Source organism: Lutra lutra, chromosome 7, assembly GCF_902655055.1.
Source record: "Lutra lutra chromosome 7, mLutLut1.2, whole genome shotgun sequence".
Taxonomy (NCBI): Eukaryota; Metazoa; Chordata; class Mammalia; order Carnivora; family Mustelidae; genus Lutra; species Lutra lutra.
This window is the reverse complement of record NC_062284.1, coordinates 108,466,415-108,482,760: the sequence shown is the minus strand read 5'-3', so window position 1 is coordinate 108,482,760 and position 16,346 is coordinate 108,466,415. Positions and strand designations below refer to the sequence as shown.

The following is a 16,346-nucleotide window of genomic DNA, read 5'->3' as shown; positions in this document are numbered from 1 at the left end:
TTCTGTGTTTTTTTTTCTACTTTTTTTTTTTTTTCATTTAGCAAATCTTCCAGTTGCTAAAACTTTCCATTAATCACATTAGATATAATTTGGGATCCAACAGGGGTGTTGAAACTTGGTCAACCTTTAGAACTACCCAAGGCATTATTAGGAATCTGTTTCTCTTCCCCAGAAATTCTAATTCAGTCTGAGGCCTGAGAATCCTTAGTTTTCAAAATTCTCAAGTGATTTCACTGCTCTAGAATAGATCCTCTCTTGCCATCTCCTAGTTTTTAAAGATCCTATTTTCAATAATTGGTAAATCCCAACCCAAGGACTCAGATATTGGAAGTATATTCATTTACACTAAATAGGAAGTATCATCAAAATTCAGTATTCAGTCCCTACAATGTGCCCAGGTCATGCTCCGATCTATTTACCTCCCCAGATGTTTACCAGATGGATCACTAACATTTATTCAAACTTCACAACAAATGATAGTTCCCACCAAATTCAAGAATGGAAGACTCCAGCTAAGCCCAAGTTTTCCATGTTTTAAGTGGGTGAGGTGCATGAGAGTAATGTCTTAACAACCCACAGATAAAACTGAATTACAGCTAATTATACTGAGAGGTGCATGAACTTGTTCTAGATCTCCAAACAGTCGTTTTGAACTTTTAATGCTTTCTTAAGCTATGTAATAGTTCCTAATTTAGCTTAGAACAATCACAATGGAGTTCACAGAACTTGGGAAAGTCTTCATGATGAACTTAAAATAGTTTAGGCTTTAGCAACTTACATTAAATCATTGCTGTTGTCTTTTAAGATTGTATTTGAAAGAGAGTGTGAGTGGGCAAGAGTGTGCTGGTGGGGAGGGGTGGCAGTGGCAGAAAGGGGGCAGGCAGAGGAAGAAGCAGACTCCCAGCTAAGCAGGGAATCTGAGGTGGGGCTCAATCCCAGGACACTGGGATAATTACCTGAGCCGAAGGCAGATGCTTAACAACTGAGCCACCCAGGTGTCCCACACTAAATCATTGTAAATGGATATAATATGGTGCTCTTGAAGACCCTCCCCAAAGGAGACAAGATTATGCCCTATCAGCCTGCATCAAATATAGGTGAACTTCACCTAAGCAACAAGGCCTGTTCCTGAATAGGGAGGTGACATTAACAGGGAACTGACCTTGTGCCAGCAATAATGCAGGGCACCTCCCCAGGACCTCACAGCTCAGCTCTAGTCCTCCCCTGCAACTCTCACTCACCAACCATCCCCTGCCCCCTCACTTAGGGTCTTTGTAGTTCCTGTTCCCTCCTCCCCCATACAGCCCCAGGGTCCACTCCCTCCCTCCCTTCAGCTTTCTGGCTCAAAGGTCATCTGATAGGAACAAAACAACACACCCAGCCCTCCTATTTGTCCTGACTCTGCCTTATTTCTTCATATCACTTACCACTTGGGCTATTACATTAATTTATCTAATAGTTTGTTTCCTCCTGCACACCAAATTTTGAATTCTGTGAGAATAAACCAGTGTCGTGAATAAGCGTATATATGCATACTTCACATAATGTCACACATGAATACTCTGTGTGTACATATGAAGAGTCCTTTTGATCCACAGGACCCAAGTGGTCGTAATCTAGAAGTATCACTCAACCCAGTCCATTCTGCAACCGAATGTAAATTCATAGAGGTGGAAACTGATTTTCTCCAAAACAATTTGAGAAATAAATCGCTACTTACGAAAATCTAAGGCAGTCTCTGACATATGCAAAGAACATGCCTGCAAACTCGGCTGCGGAGCCCTCACACACACACTCATCCTCTCCACCTCCCGCAGGGAGTTCTTCAGCACTGACCTGAGACCCTAGAGAGATATCTCAAACACCAGAATGAAATCTTGATGCTCAAGACAAGTTTCAGGGGAGAAGGGAAGAAAAAGGTCTTCCTCCCTCCTTCCTCTCTCCCTGCCCACTGACATGGGGCAGTACTGGGACAGACCTCAAGAAAAAGGATTCCAGGATAACTGGCTGTTCATTTGAAACAGAACGAGCACAGATCAGGGGCCACGAGATATGAGATTGGAGCGCAATGAAAATGCACTCTGAAGCAATTAATTTTTCTATCAAAAAATTAATTTATTTCTATTTTACCTAAATCTCGGTTCCACTGAAAGAATACCACATTAATGTAATTTCAACCAAAAAAAAAAAAAAAAGAAGTCTGAGAAAATTAAGAAACTAATCAGGCTCTGTTTCCAAGAACCTTGATATCAAAGAAGCATGCTAGTTAATAAGCCAGTACCCCATGAAGTGAATCTACTGATACTTCTGTCCATAGACCTCAGAGCTATTTTTGAGGTTCAGCTTTTAGTGCTCACACCTCTGACCACTTGCTCAGAAGGGCTGTGACTGCCTTGTTCGGCTCCAATCAAGCAAAGGTGCAGCATAAAGCTACCCAGAACAGCCATCTCCAAAGTTAGAAACCACCATAGGCTTCTGGTTGTTCGGGTGTTACTTCCTGACCTTCCTATTTTTATGAGAAAGGGCCTGTGACAAAAACTGGCTGAAAAAGTTCACTGCAGAGTAAAAATAATTAGAAAAACGGGATTACGGTTTCAAAAAATTGCTGAATTATTCTGCTGTCCATAGGACCCGTCACCCAACATCAGTCCCCAATACAACACACACAAGTATGTGTCAGTTCCTTCTTTCTGTAGTCACTAAATTAAAAGTGCTGGACTTCTGAAAAAAAAAAAAAAAAAGATAAAGGGAAAAATTAAACTATGTATGAATTCTAAAAATAATTTGGTCTCAGGCCCCACTTGTAGTCTTAATTAAAGATCCAGAGTTTCGGTTTATATGGATTTTATGGATATTTGCCTACTTGAAATTAAAACTGAGACATTTAAAAATAGTCAATTAACCCATCACATGACAACATAAGTAACATCTTTATGAGAACTGATATTTCCCAAAACAAAAATAAATAAATAAGAGTGATATTGTTTTTACAATTTTGTAAGTCTAACATTTGACTTTAATGGCAAGCTGGATTCTTATATCTGCTTCTATGTTCAGTGTGCTGCAGTGTTGTTTTAGTTGAAGTATATGAATAAAATCCAGCCTTATACAGAGTAGTTGAAAAAGAGACTGTTTTAAGAGCATTTTTTAGAGAACTGTGAGTATTGTTTGATACCTCATCAAACTGGACAAGTGGTAGTTCTTTAAAACTTAGTTGCAGTGTGAAATCTAAAACCATAATCAATAAGCTTTTCATACTGTTAGAGTAAATCCACTAGTCTATCTTATACTTTCCAATGGATCCTTGACACACACATATGGTTTTGTAATATCTTGTACTGGTCATTTTGAAATTATATGTTCACTGAGTTATGCAAATCTTCTTCCAAATGTTGACCTACTTTACTATACAATATTTAAAGATCACAATTGTTAATTAATATCAACAACAAACTCATGAGAAAAGTCTTTCCAAATATCTAATTATGGCTTGGAGGATCCAATTTTATCATTGGTATCAAATATTCTGTTGTCTCCTTGAAGTAAGAGGCTCACTTTGTCCATTTTTAAGAAAATGCCTGAGAAACTCCTTAAACTTCATTACCATAGTTTGTCATTCTTACAAGTAAAAATGTTGTTCCACAAAAAAAAGTGACTACCTCAGCTAACAACCCAATCATAAAAGTGGTTTTTTTGAGCCATGACAGTATTTCAGTACATAGCAGAAGTGCTTTATGAATAATTCCCATTTTATCACACAGATTATAAAGATATATAGTCAAACGTTGAGCTTAATAACACTCATAATGCTTACTGCTTCAACAAAGATTTTTTTTTTATTTTATTTATTTGACAGAGCAAGAGAGGTCACAAGTAGGCAGAGAGGGAGGCAGAGAGAGGGGGAAGCAGGCAGAGAGAGGAGGAGCTCAGCTCTCTCACTGAGCAGAGAGCCCGATATGGGGCTCGATCCCAGGACCCTGAGATCATGACCTGAGCCGAAGGCAGAGGCTTAACCCACTGAGCCACCCAGATGCCCCTCAACAAAGATATTCTTAAATGAAACTACTTTTTTTTCCCCTACAATTGTCTGGCAATGAAGACGACCCTGGCTACACTGTTGACTGCACAGTTTGGTGCCTTGATTCATGCCAAGGCGCCAGCAGTTTTACCCATCGTTTCTTTTGTACCATTGAGCCAACGTTAATACATTAAAAAGGGCAAAAACCATCTTAGGATTATAAAGAGAATAGTTTTGACCTCCTGAAAATATCTTTGGAACCCTCAGATGTCCACAGGACCCCACTTTGAGAACCAATGGAAACATTTTGAACAAAACCATCAACAGTCCATTAAAGTAAGAGAAGTAGGACGAAGCCAATGATGATCAGGTTATAACTACGCAAATACAGCTATCATACCTTAAGCTGAACTGACTTATTTAATTCCTTCCAAGTCCTAGTTTAAGATCTGCCTTAAAGGAACCTTCTGATAATGATGGTAAAGCTTGAGCAACTCTCAAGTTCAACCTTTCCAGAACTCTGATCCATGCCTGACCTCCAAGAAGATGGCGGCTTTCCCAGCTGAATATCTATCTTTAGGTTTAAAAACAAGGAACCTAAGGGAAGCTTTGCAAACACAGACCATCCCAAAAGATGACACAACTCTGAGGAGGGTGAGATTATACCACCTAGAGGATTGTTTTCTTCTAAGGCAGAATAAAGAGAAACCACAAGACGCCTCCCAGACAGCTGGGTGGCCTACAAGGATTCTGGACCGCCGCCCCACAGGCAGAGCTGTGCGTGGGTCTGCCACATCCTCTCCAGGAGATCACAACACCATCAGTGTCTCCATGTTGGATTCACCATTTGCACAGTGAGCATCACATCAGCCTCAGAAATTTGGTGTGGGGAGCAAACGATGTAAGATATGGGATGGCATGAACACTGGTCACCAATTTGAGGGTAAGAGGCCATCCTGCTTTCAGAAAGAAAATAAAATAAGGGCTAATGCTGCTATTGTCAAATTATGCCCTAGCCCCATATCTGGTCCTCAGAAGGTGTTCAGTAAATGAGCTGGCTGTGATTCAGAAGGGGGCAGGCAAATTATGACATCAGACAATTCATCTCGATCCCTTAAAAAGATCGGTTCTTCCATTTCTAGTTTTCTTTCTTCTCTCCCTCCCTCAACACCTCTTTCTGGCTCTCCTGCCCTGTCCTCAACCTGGCATTCATTTCTAGTGGTAGCACAGAACTGCTTAGACCTAAACTAAGGTGGTCACTCATTTCTCAGGCTGAATACACCGAAGGAATGAAAACTGTTACAAAAGCTAAATCAAAAGCAAATTAAATCGACAAGCTGTCACCTGGCTTGAAATGAGAAAGGAACCCAGAAAATTAACTTTTTTTTTAAAGAATTTATTTATTTGACAGAGAGAGAGAGAGATTTGTAGGCATAGAGGCAGGCAGAGAGAGAGGGGGAAGCAGGCTCCCTGCTTAGCAGAGAGCCTGATGCTGGACTTGATCCCAGAACCCTGAGATCATGACCTGAGCCGAAGACAGAGGCTTAACCCACTGAGCCTCCCAGGTGCCCCTGAAAATTAACTTTTTTTTTTTTTTTTTGAAAATTAACACTCATCAGAGACAAACTTTTTCCCTTTAAAAATGAAATAACACCGTGAGTATGAGATCCAGTGAGAAACTGGGGGTTGCAGTTTTCAAACAGTAACACGTTTCATCTGCTTTGGTGCATGTGGTCACAATGATTTAGCAGAGAACTTCATTATTTATAAACCAAGGGTTTGACACAGGAAATTTGAGCTAAAAACTGAGGCAATGGTACAAAAAAAAAAAAAAAATTAGACTCTTATTCTACAGGGCAATGCACTGCTTTGGCAGAAAGAATATGCAGATACCAAATTTCAAGTGCACCTTCCACGTTCTCCCCAGGAATCAGTTCCAAGTAATGTAGTAAGAGTGTGAAAGAAGGGGGCAATTCAAAGTTTTAGCAAAGTTTTCTTCTTTTTTTTTTTTTAAGATATTTATTTGAGAGATCATGGGGGGGAGGGGCAGGAGGTGGCGGGTGGTGGGGGGAAGGGGAAAGGGAGAGGGGCAAGTAGACTCTACACTGAGTTTGGAGCCCCTCATAGCGCTTGATCTCACAACCTGAGGTCAAAGCAAGAGTCAGATGCTCAACCGACTGAGCCACCCGGGCTCCCCTTTAGCAAAGTTTTCTAGACTAGCATCAAATCCACCAACGACGGGAGTTTTGTGAGGTTGTATTTTTGTTTGTTTTTTAAGAAGTTACGCCCTTCCCCCACCAAAACAAGACTGGTACAGAATACCTTCAGGCATGCTTGGGGAACGCCAGGGAAAAGCGTGTCCACTCAGAACTTCTTCTATCTTCATAAAGATACTTCTACCATTAGTTCTTTCGATTTACTTTATTCTTTTAGGAAACTATCTTAAAACTAAACTTCGCAAGTACAAAATGTTATGTAATGGTTAGTAGGAGATGATTTACTTGTCATTCATTTTAAGTGAGAACTTTGCAATGGAAAGGAGGGTATCATCTTACTCATCTCTTCCTACCTGCCGTTTTTGACTCATGGCTTAATATTGATTTAAAACTTTAAAAAAAAGTACTGAAGTACCTTAGTCATTTAAAATCTTTAACTTGCCACTTCACAATACACAAAAATTGGGAACTAATGATAAAACATATACAGACCAAAAAAAAAAAAAAGAGAGAGAGAGCCACACCAGCTTTAATTTATAAATGAGGTTAGGCAATTATGTATTCAAAATTAAAGTATCATTTTGATGTTATAGAGGCAACCCAGATTCTGTTTTTTGCCCAGGAAATAGATAATTTTTTAATGTGTAGTTTTCCCTTCATTTTTTACTTCTTATAATTACAATTTCAAACACAAGCAGAAATAGAAGAGTATAATTAATTCATATGTAAATAATACCCAGCTTCATCAATCAACTCACAGCTAATCTGATTTTATCTGTACCCCATTCCCTCCTCCCACCTCTTGATTATTCTAAAGTAAACCTCAACTATCAAATAATTTCACCAGTAAATATTTCAAGTATCTCTAATAGATGCTCTTGGTTTAAACAATGACAATATCATAACCATACATAAATAACATCAATAATTCCTTGATACCATCATGTGTCCAGTCATTGTGCCTATTTCCTTGGTTGTCTCTTGAGAGTTATTGTTTGGACAATTTGTGTTGGAACGGGGATAAAATATGGTCCATATACTGAAACTGGTTAATGTCTCTCTTTTGTTATTTTGGTTTTCTCTCCCTCACTTTTCTTTCTTCTAATTTTTGGTTGAAAAAAACAAAGTCTCTCCCACGATGTCATTTTTTTTTTTTTAGAGGTGGAAAGAGAAATGGCAGGAGGAGGGGCAGAGGGAGAAGGAGAGAGGGAGTCTTAAATAGGCTCCACACTCAACACAGAGCCCAATATGGGGCTGGATCTCATGACCCTGAGATCATGACCTGAGCAGAAATCCAGAGTGGGATACGCAACCGAATGGGCCATCTAAGTACCTCTCCCATGGCGTCATTTAAAATGTTCCCCCCTGTGCCCAGTATTTCCTCTAACCTGGCGGTCAGATCTAGAAGCCTGATCAGATTTAGGCTCGAATTTTTAAGCATACCTCCCAGATGGTGTGGCGTGCTTCCAGTAGGAGGCACGAAATGTCTGCTTCTCTTTCTGGGGACCAGCCACTGAAGTTTGAAGTACCCTGAGTCCAGGCAAACTTTACTTATGCAAACTCAATCTTCAGATCTGACACTGTATTTCTTAACAATGCATCAACATCTTTTTTGATTTGTTTTCACATGAGATACTGCTTATTTTCTTTCTGTTACTTCTCTTTCCAAGTGGAGTAGTTACAAATTCATATTCATGCATTTTCATTAATTTCCTTTATTTCACTTTTTTTTCTTTTCGTCACTCCACTCTTCCAGGCAAAAACTGGTCCAGTATAGTGACAATCATAAACATGGCCAGAACCTGCCATTCTGCCAGCAACTAGTGGCTACTTTAAAATCTAGGGCTGTTTTGTCACCATGATAAATTTCACCTTGATTAGGTAACAGATCGACCTTAGCTCCAGAAAGGCTTAGCCAGAATGAGGTAAAGAGTGACAGGAGACAGCTTTTTCAAAACAACAGATCCCTTCCTCTGGGTCTACTTCAGCAGCAATGCTAAGGGGAATTCTGCATCTGATCAAGAGTCAACAACGCCTTTCTTAAGATAAACAATGGTGATGGGTTTTTGATCTAGCTGATAACGTTCTGCCATGGGCACTGAAAGAGATTCTCACTAAGAGTTTTTCTTGTTCCATCTTCAGTAAAGAGAGCCCTCAGTGTAGGTTTTCTGAGCAGATTCATCTGTTTTTCTTACCCCAGCATTAAGAATAAGTCTGCTCATGATCTCAAGGTCCTGGGATTGAGCCCCATGTCGGGCTCTCTGCTCAGCAGGGAGCATGCTTCCTCCTCTCTCTATCTGCCTGCCTCTCTGCCTACTTGTGATCTCTCTCCATCCAATAAATAAATAAAACCTTAAAAAAAAAAAAAAAAAGAATAAGCCTGCACCCAGCCCATGGTACCAAACTTCAAAGCTACTACAGTTAACACTAATTCACATGTTACTTTTCAAAGACTTTTTTGTTCTGTTCTATATGCAAACTTCATTATCAAAATTTTGATGCCAATTTGAAAGACATTATTATACCATCTGATGAAACAGTCTCTTGCATGGAGTAAGCACTCAAATATTACTGAGTAATGAATATATAAACAAAATGGGTGCTCATTAAGTAAACCTTCAACAGAGCTTCAGTGAGTTTGACAGATTATAATCTATGAGCCAGAGACCTTACGTGCTGTGTTCCACAGAGTTCTGCAGTTGGTCAGCCTTGGCTTGGGGCTCTAAATCTTCTCACTGGGCCCCTTTATCTATGGATCTGTCTCTCACGGACACCTTGAGCTACATCTTGGGACCGGATCTCTTGCCAGACTTTATACTCTTGCTTCTAGTTCCTCCTAGACATCTCCACTTGGGTTTCCAACAAGCATTTCAAACTCCACCTATTCAAAGCTAAATTAATCACCTTCCATCCCTGTATTTCTACCCCGGTGAATGACTCCACATCTAAGACTCACCCTTATTCATTCCTAATGTCCACTAAGTTGCCAGCTCCTGCTGGTTATGCTTCCTATCCATGTCTTTTTTTTTTTTTTTTAAGATTTTATTTATTTATTTGTCAGAGAGAGAGAGGAAGCACAGGCAGACAGAATGGCAGGCAGAGGCAGAGGGAGAAGCAGGCTCCCTGATGAGCAAGGAGCCCGATGTGGGATGCTGGGATCATGACCTGAGCCGAAGGCAGCTGCCTAACCAACTGAGCCACCCAGGCGTTCCCCCTATCCATGTCTTATAGCTGTCCCTCTCTCTATATCCATCCCCATGGATTCCAACTGAACCCAGGTTCCACTGATCTCTCTCTTAGACAAGTTTAACAATCTCTTAATAGCTTTCCACACCCTTGTCTCCTCTTATGCTCAAACACCCCCTGGCCCCCAGCTCCTTAAACCCACTGCCACCAAATCAGATCTTATTTCTCTCTGCTTAGAACCCTTCATGGGAAACCTCATCCTCTAACCTAGAAGTAATATGACCATGTCATTTATCTTTAACCCAGGACCCTTTCAGAGTGAAAGGTGGCACTGTTCTCAGTTACACAGGTACAGCAGTCAAAACGGAGACCGTCCCAGGCAAATCTTCACAGAAGACCCTCCCACAGCTCTGGTCACACCGCCCCCCTGCTCCCCAACCTCCAAAACAAACCCCCTACTTTCAGTTGCTGGAACCTGTCACTGCTCTCTCACCTCTCTGTGTCTGTACAAACCCTCCTAAATTATCCACTCTGCTTGGCACATTTCCATTTATCATTGAAACTTGCTTTAAACATCCTCTCCCCTGAGAAGCCTTCTCTAAAACCTTCGGGCTGATCTGATTACAAACTCCCACGTGCCAACACCGTGCCTTGGACTTGTTCCCATGGTAGGATCTGGGCCCCTTGCCCCGCACACATGGGGTGCTATATCTGCCCCCCCACTCACAACGCTCCTGTGAGCTCCCTCCGGAGAGTATCTAAGTCTTGTCCATTGTTATCTCCCCAGCATCTGTGGCAAATCACAGGTCTATACCCAGCAGGTATGTCCCATGTCGTTTCTCAGTCATGCCTTACGTTTAACAAAAACTGTTTGCCTTAGCTGCTATTTCAGCATAACTAATGAAAGATACAAAAAGGAGAGGAAGAAATGAGAAGTAGTCAGTAGCTCCTAACACCCGCCCTGTATATCACAGATCACTGCCACATTTGAGCACTTTCTTTTTTAAGGAGAGCTTTGGAATTATAGAATCTGAGCTAGCAGCAGAATTCCTATAGGAAGCCATGAAAAGAAAATAGGCATGGAGCTAAGCCAGCAGCACATCTGTCATTGTTCACCAAATTCTTGAAGCTTCTAGTATAAAATAAATCCAATGTCAAAATAAAACAAACCTGCTGAGTACTCATGGGGTCCCAGGCAGGGGCTGGGAGAATGACAGGAATCTTGCCACCATGACAAGAGGAACATGGAGATGGGAATCCCACTAGCATACTTTCACACAGCACCCTACAAATTTGGGTGGCAAAGCACCACACATTTTCACATCTGGCCTTCAAAACCACAGCCTCCAATGGACCCTGAGGCTTAAGCAACATTTCTGGAACTTTGGCCATCCCTCTGGGATCCCAGGCCAACACTCCTTTTGCAGCCTGAGAGCACTGGGCAGGTCTGACTTCATAGTGCTTTCTTATGCAAAGCCCTTCAGCTTCCAAGATAAGGAGGAGAGCGCCAAACTTTCCCTGAGCCAACCTGTCATTTTATGGTTGGGGGTCATCCCGAGTGGCTGCCAGGAGCGAAGCCAAGCCAGGGACATTCTCACAATGCTAGGCCCCAGCTTCGGCCGCAGCTGTAGCAGGTGCATGGTAGGGCTGCATTCCCTCATGTCTCTCTCTCTCTCACACACACACACACACACACACAGAGAGAGAGGCAGCTCTCACGTCCTTTGCATTTGACAAGGGAGCTGTGGTCTAAAGCGGCAGCAGCGTGCAAGCTCGTACTGAGCCCCAGCTCGGAGCCAGACTGACAAGACAGTGCTCCCACAGACAGAGAATAGATCCGAGGTTCTAAAATATATCCCACACCTAGATGCTTATGGCTTCTGAAATGTCAACACTAAAAATCTCCTTCTCATGGATAAAACGTCAGTTTCAGCAGCTTTTAAAATACGCAGGCACACCTCCGAGGAGTAGAACACTAAGATATTATTGATCGCTATCACTCTGGGGTGAATTAGTCCGTGAATTCACTGTCTTCCTTGTGAGCAACTGTTCCTAGAGAGAAGAGATCACTGGGTATCTTACTGGAACTAAGAGACAGTTAAAGGCAGGGAGCAAGAAGGACTAACATAAAGAGGAGGTGGGAGTATGAGAGAGGAACTCAGCCAGCCTCACAATTTTACCCAGGGTCCACTCTAAAAAGAACAGCATTGCAATGACCTGGTAAGAACTCACCCCTAGTAATATTTGGCATTCCTTTCTTATCACTAACGCTAATCAATTAATGTAATGACAACATCCACAAGGATTCCAGTCCCAGTGTTCTAGTGTTTCTAGTGTTACAATTAAGGAAGACAGAACCTGGATACAGTTTAGTCCTTGAGAGGTGACATCACTTTTAAAAAAAGGAAGTCACAGAATGACTATGGCACAATGACATGTGGTCTGCTGTGCACGGCCTCACTCCATCGGTCCTGTGTAACTTAGTGCAGAAAGGTAGTTCAGCACACTGAGAATCTCACACACTCCTTGCTCTGCCTCTTCTCTCATGGAGGGGTTTACCTCTATTGTGGTTTTGCCCATGCTATGAGAATGTTCTAGCAACAGTGTTCTGTAACCGCATTATATTTTATTTGAGCAATCAGTAGACTCCTCTTTCTCAATCTTCTATGTACAAGATACCAGGCAAAACAAAAATGTCTTTGAGCTGACCAAACCGTCATCTAGAGAGCTTTTTCAGGTTCAAGTATTCCACATATATGCTAACTTCAATATCAGAGCAAAAAGATATGATGCAACAATTGGGGAAAGATAGAAAAATTAAACATTAACATTAAAACAATTCTCCCACGTGAACAACAGTCAGCAAAGAGAAGAGAAAACCAATTTTCAAAAGTGTCACCAATTTGCAAAATGCCAACACCAAAAGGACAAACCATTAAGCCACGGTTTAAAAGTCTTCACAGGATTTTAGTAGTAGAGTGGCTTTTAATAACTAACCCTCCCACCACAAACAATTAAAACCTCTAGAAATATATTTTAAAACACTTAGTTGAAAACACTGGAGAGCATCCAAAAGAGGACAGAAATTGGAGGGAATCTGACATTCGAAAGAAGGAAAATGCACTGGTCAAGATCCATATTTATAGGCCATCTCCCAAGGTTATTCTCCAGGCTGCATAGGTCGAGTGAAAAGAATTCAAGCAGAAAACTACAGTTCTACTGGCTTGAAGAGTGAAATGACAAAATTCAGGACTAACAGATGACAGGAAATTGAGCAGAGAAATCCTGGAAAAGATGTGGCCATAGAGAGAAGAATCCCCAAATCTATAAACTCCTCTAATCTGTGCATACTCAAGAGAGACTCAGAGAAGTCCACCAAAAGCAGTAACTAGAAGGCTGAGAGAAAGGAGGTGAGATGTCTGCTCTCTCTCACTGCAGGAGAGAGAGTTTAGAGGCCAAGTTCCACAAAGTGAAAAGGACTTAAAATACCTTAGGCTTTCCACTGACACCCCAACTTGGTTAGACCTTGTGAGTGAACAGTATGTCTCAGGATTATGGAATCTGTCCAAGAACTAAGGCGGGGGAGTTTAAAAAAAAAAATCCCACTCTCAAAAGCCTTCACAATTTTCAGGTGATAGCCAGTAATTTAGCTGCCTGCTGGAAAAAAAAAAAAAGAACAAAGGAGAAAAACCACATGCTCATGTCAATGATAAAGAAAGAGGCCTTGCCAAAATTTAACAGTCACTCTTGATTTAAAAAGAAAGAAAGAAAGAAAAGAAAAGAAAAACCAAATCTATCAGAAAACCAGGACTTGAAAGAATTTCCTTGGTTGTGATGAAAAGTATATACACAGGGGCGCCTGGGTGGCTCAGTGGGTTAAAGCCTCTGCCTTCAGCTCAGGTCATGATCCCAGGGTCCTGGGATCAAGCCCCGCATTGGGCTCTCTGCTCATCAGGGAGCCTGCTTCCCCCTCTCTCTCTGCCTGCCTCTCTGCCTACTTGTGATTTCTGACTGTCAAATAAATATATTTTAAAAATCTTAAAAAAAAAAAAAAGGTATATACACAAAGTGCACATAACTAACATCATACTTACAAGGAAAGACTAAATTCCTTCCTCCTAAAACTAGTTATGAGACAAGGAGGTCTGTCCTCAAGGCCTCTGGGCACAATAAAGCAGGAAAAGGAAATAAAAGTCATAAACATAAGAAAAGAAAAAGAAAATTGTCTTATTCATAGACAACATGATTATTTACAGAGAAAATCCTAAGATAGGTACAAAAAAAAAAAAAGAGAGAAAGAGAAACCTACTAGAATTAGTAAGTGAAATTTTTTTAAGGTCATAGGATGCAAAGTCAAGCAAAAACTTCATCTCTATATACTGTTACCAATTTCCAAAATAAAAATGTTTAAATACCATGTATAACAGCATCAAGAGCTTAAAATACTTAGAAATATATTTTTTAAAATATGTGCAAAATCTCTGTATTGAAAATTATATAGAATTTCTAATATTGATATGGATGAGAGACATTAGAGACCATCAGTGAACGGAGGAATATACCCAGTTTATGGACTTGAAGATGTTCACAATTGTTAAGATGTCAGCTCTCCTCAAATTGATGAATAGATTTAATACAGCTTTAATTCAAAATTCAGTAGGCTTTTCTGTGGAGATTGATAAGCTGATTCTAAAATTGACATCAGAATTTAAAATACTGAAGACAGCTAAAATAACCTCCAAACAAACAAACAAAACGCATTTGGAGGACTCGCACTATTTAGCCTTAAGACTTACTATAAAGCAACAGCAATGAAGATGGTGTGGTATTGGCGTAATGATAGATCAGAAGATCAATAGAACAAAATAGTTTATAAATAGGTCCACAGTAGAGTCAACTGATTGGTGACAAAGGTGCCAAGAAAAAAGAAAGTCTTCGAGAAATGGCAGGGAGTAGGAGAACAGGATTGTAGTACAGGGAAAAGAAATCCCAACCCCTCCACACACAAATATTAATTTAAGAAGGAACAAAGACCTAAATATAACACAGATCTAAACATAAAATCCTGTAATCTTCTAAGAGAAAACAGGACAATATTATTGTGCCCCTATGACAGATTTCCTACAGAGGATACAAAATGTATAAACTATGAAAGAAGAGATTGATAAACAGGACTTCAGAGAAATTTAAAACTTATGCTCAAAGACACCACTAGGAAAGTGAAAAGGCAAGCCACACACTAGGAGAATGTATTCACAATACCAATTTCTGACAAAGGATGCTTCTCTAGAAAACAAACAACTATAAATCAGTAATAGAAAGACAAACCAAATTTCAGAAAACAAAAAGACCTTAGCTGGTACTTGGGAAGAAAAGGATCACATGCAAAAGTACTCAACACCAGGGAAATGCAAATGAAAACCACAAGATACTGTTTTATACCCACTAGACTGTCTAACGTTAAAGAGAATGACCATACCAAGTGTTGGTGAGGAAATGGAATAATCGGAATGCTCATACACTCCTGGTGGGAGTATAAAAATATAAGGACGTTAGAAAAACATCTGTGAGTTTCTTATGAAGTTGAATATGTATTTCCTTTATTACCCAGCAACTCCAGGACTATGTATCTACCCAAGAGGAGAGAAAGGGCACATCGACAGAAATGTATGAACAACCATGCATATAGCAGCATTGTTCCTAATGACTCCAAATGTCCATCAGGAAGAGAATGGGTAGGTCATGGAATGGGACACTAACACACACAAGGACACAGGAAGGTCTCAGAGAAATTATGCTGAGTGCAAGAAATCAGACACAAGAGAGAACATACTATGTAGTTCCATTTACGTGAGCTTCTGGGATAGACCAAACTAATCTATGGTGAAAAAAATAAAACATCCCATTTATTGCCTCTGGCAGCAGGAGACTGACTGGGAAAGGACACAAGGGAACTTTCAGAGTGGTGGAAATGTTCTTTATCTTGGATCACGGTGCTGGGGATGTGGCTGCATACATTTGCCAAAACTCAAATTCCTCCCTTCCAATCTGTTCATTTCACTGTATATACATTTTACCTCAATTTAAAAAAATTAGGGAGTGGGAGGTGGGGGTAGCACCAGGGAGAGAGAACTAGAATCCCTTACAGGGCAGAATGAGATAAAGATTGTAAGAAAGAGACTATGATCCTTAGATTTTTTTTTAATCATTTTTTTAAATTTATTTTCAGCAGAACAGTATTGTTTTTGTACCACACCCAGTGTTCCATGCAATCCGTGCCCTCTCTAATACCCACCACCTGGTTCCCCCAACCTCCCATCCCCCCACCTTAGATTTTTTAACACATCCAGGGCAAAGTGAAAAGTTGGCCCCCAAACCAAAAATCTGTAATACAATTTGATAGACATGAACAAGAAGAGGCAAGAACCCATTCAGCTAAGATGTTGATGAAGAAAATAAAATTCAGTGAGTATGTCAAACAAATCATGAGATCGCCAGATTTAGCAAATATACATAATCTGGCAATCCAAACCAACAGATCATTACAAACAAAATATGAGCCAACCTAACATAAAACCATTTTTAAAGCTTCTTTTACAAAATGCTCTTTTTATAAACTTCCAGGTCAGAAAATCCTACTGACAGCGACTATGATTACACTTATACCAGAAACCACCTAAACTCGTCCTTACCTTCAGTGAAGCTCCCCGTTAGGGTTATTACCACAAACACCTTCCCTTCTGGCTCCAGATCCACCTAGAAGGAGAAAAGAATCATGTGTTATATTCTAACTTTGAAGTCCTTTTTGTGGGACCTCAAATAATTCTTTACAAAGAGGCCTACATGTGCAAAATCACAGCACCGATCAGACTTAATTAAGACTTTCATTCAACAGCAGAGGGGTAAGAAACGCGTGAAAGCACACG

The 16,346-nt window shown here is 40.5% G+C and overlaps 1 protein-coding gene across 2 annotated transcripts in view; it reads right to left on the bottom strand.

The window, feature by feature from the left end:
* PRKCH (protein kinase C eta) overlaps nucleotides 1–16,346 on the bottom strand; it is a 249,476-nt gene that overhangs the window by 164,157 nt on the left and 68,973 nt on the right. For both annotated transcript variants that reach the window (XR_007128580.1, XM_047736289.1), the window contains exon 2: nucleotides 16,113–16,176. Coding sequence is in view for 1 of the 2 variants with exons in the window: in XM_047736289.1 (XP_047592245.1) it covers nucleotides 16,113–16,176 (64 nt within the window). In the remaining variant the exon portion in view is untranslated. The remainder of the gene's footprint in view (nucleotides 1–16,112; nucleotides 16,177–16,346) is intronic.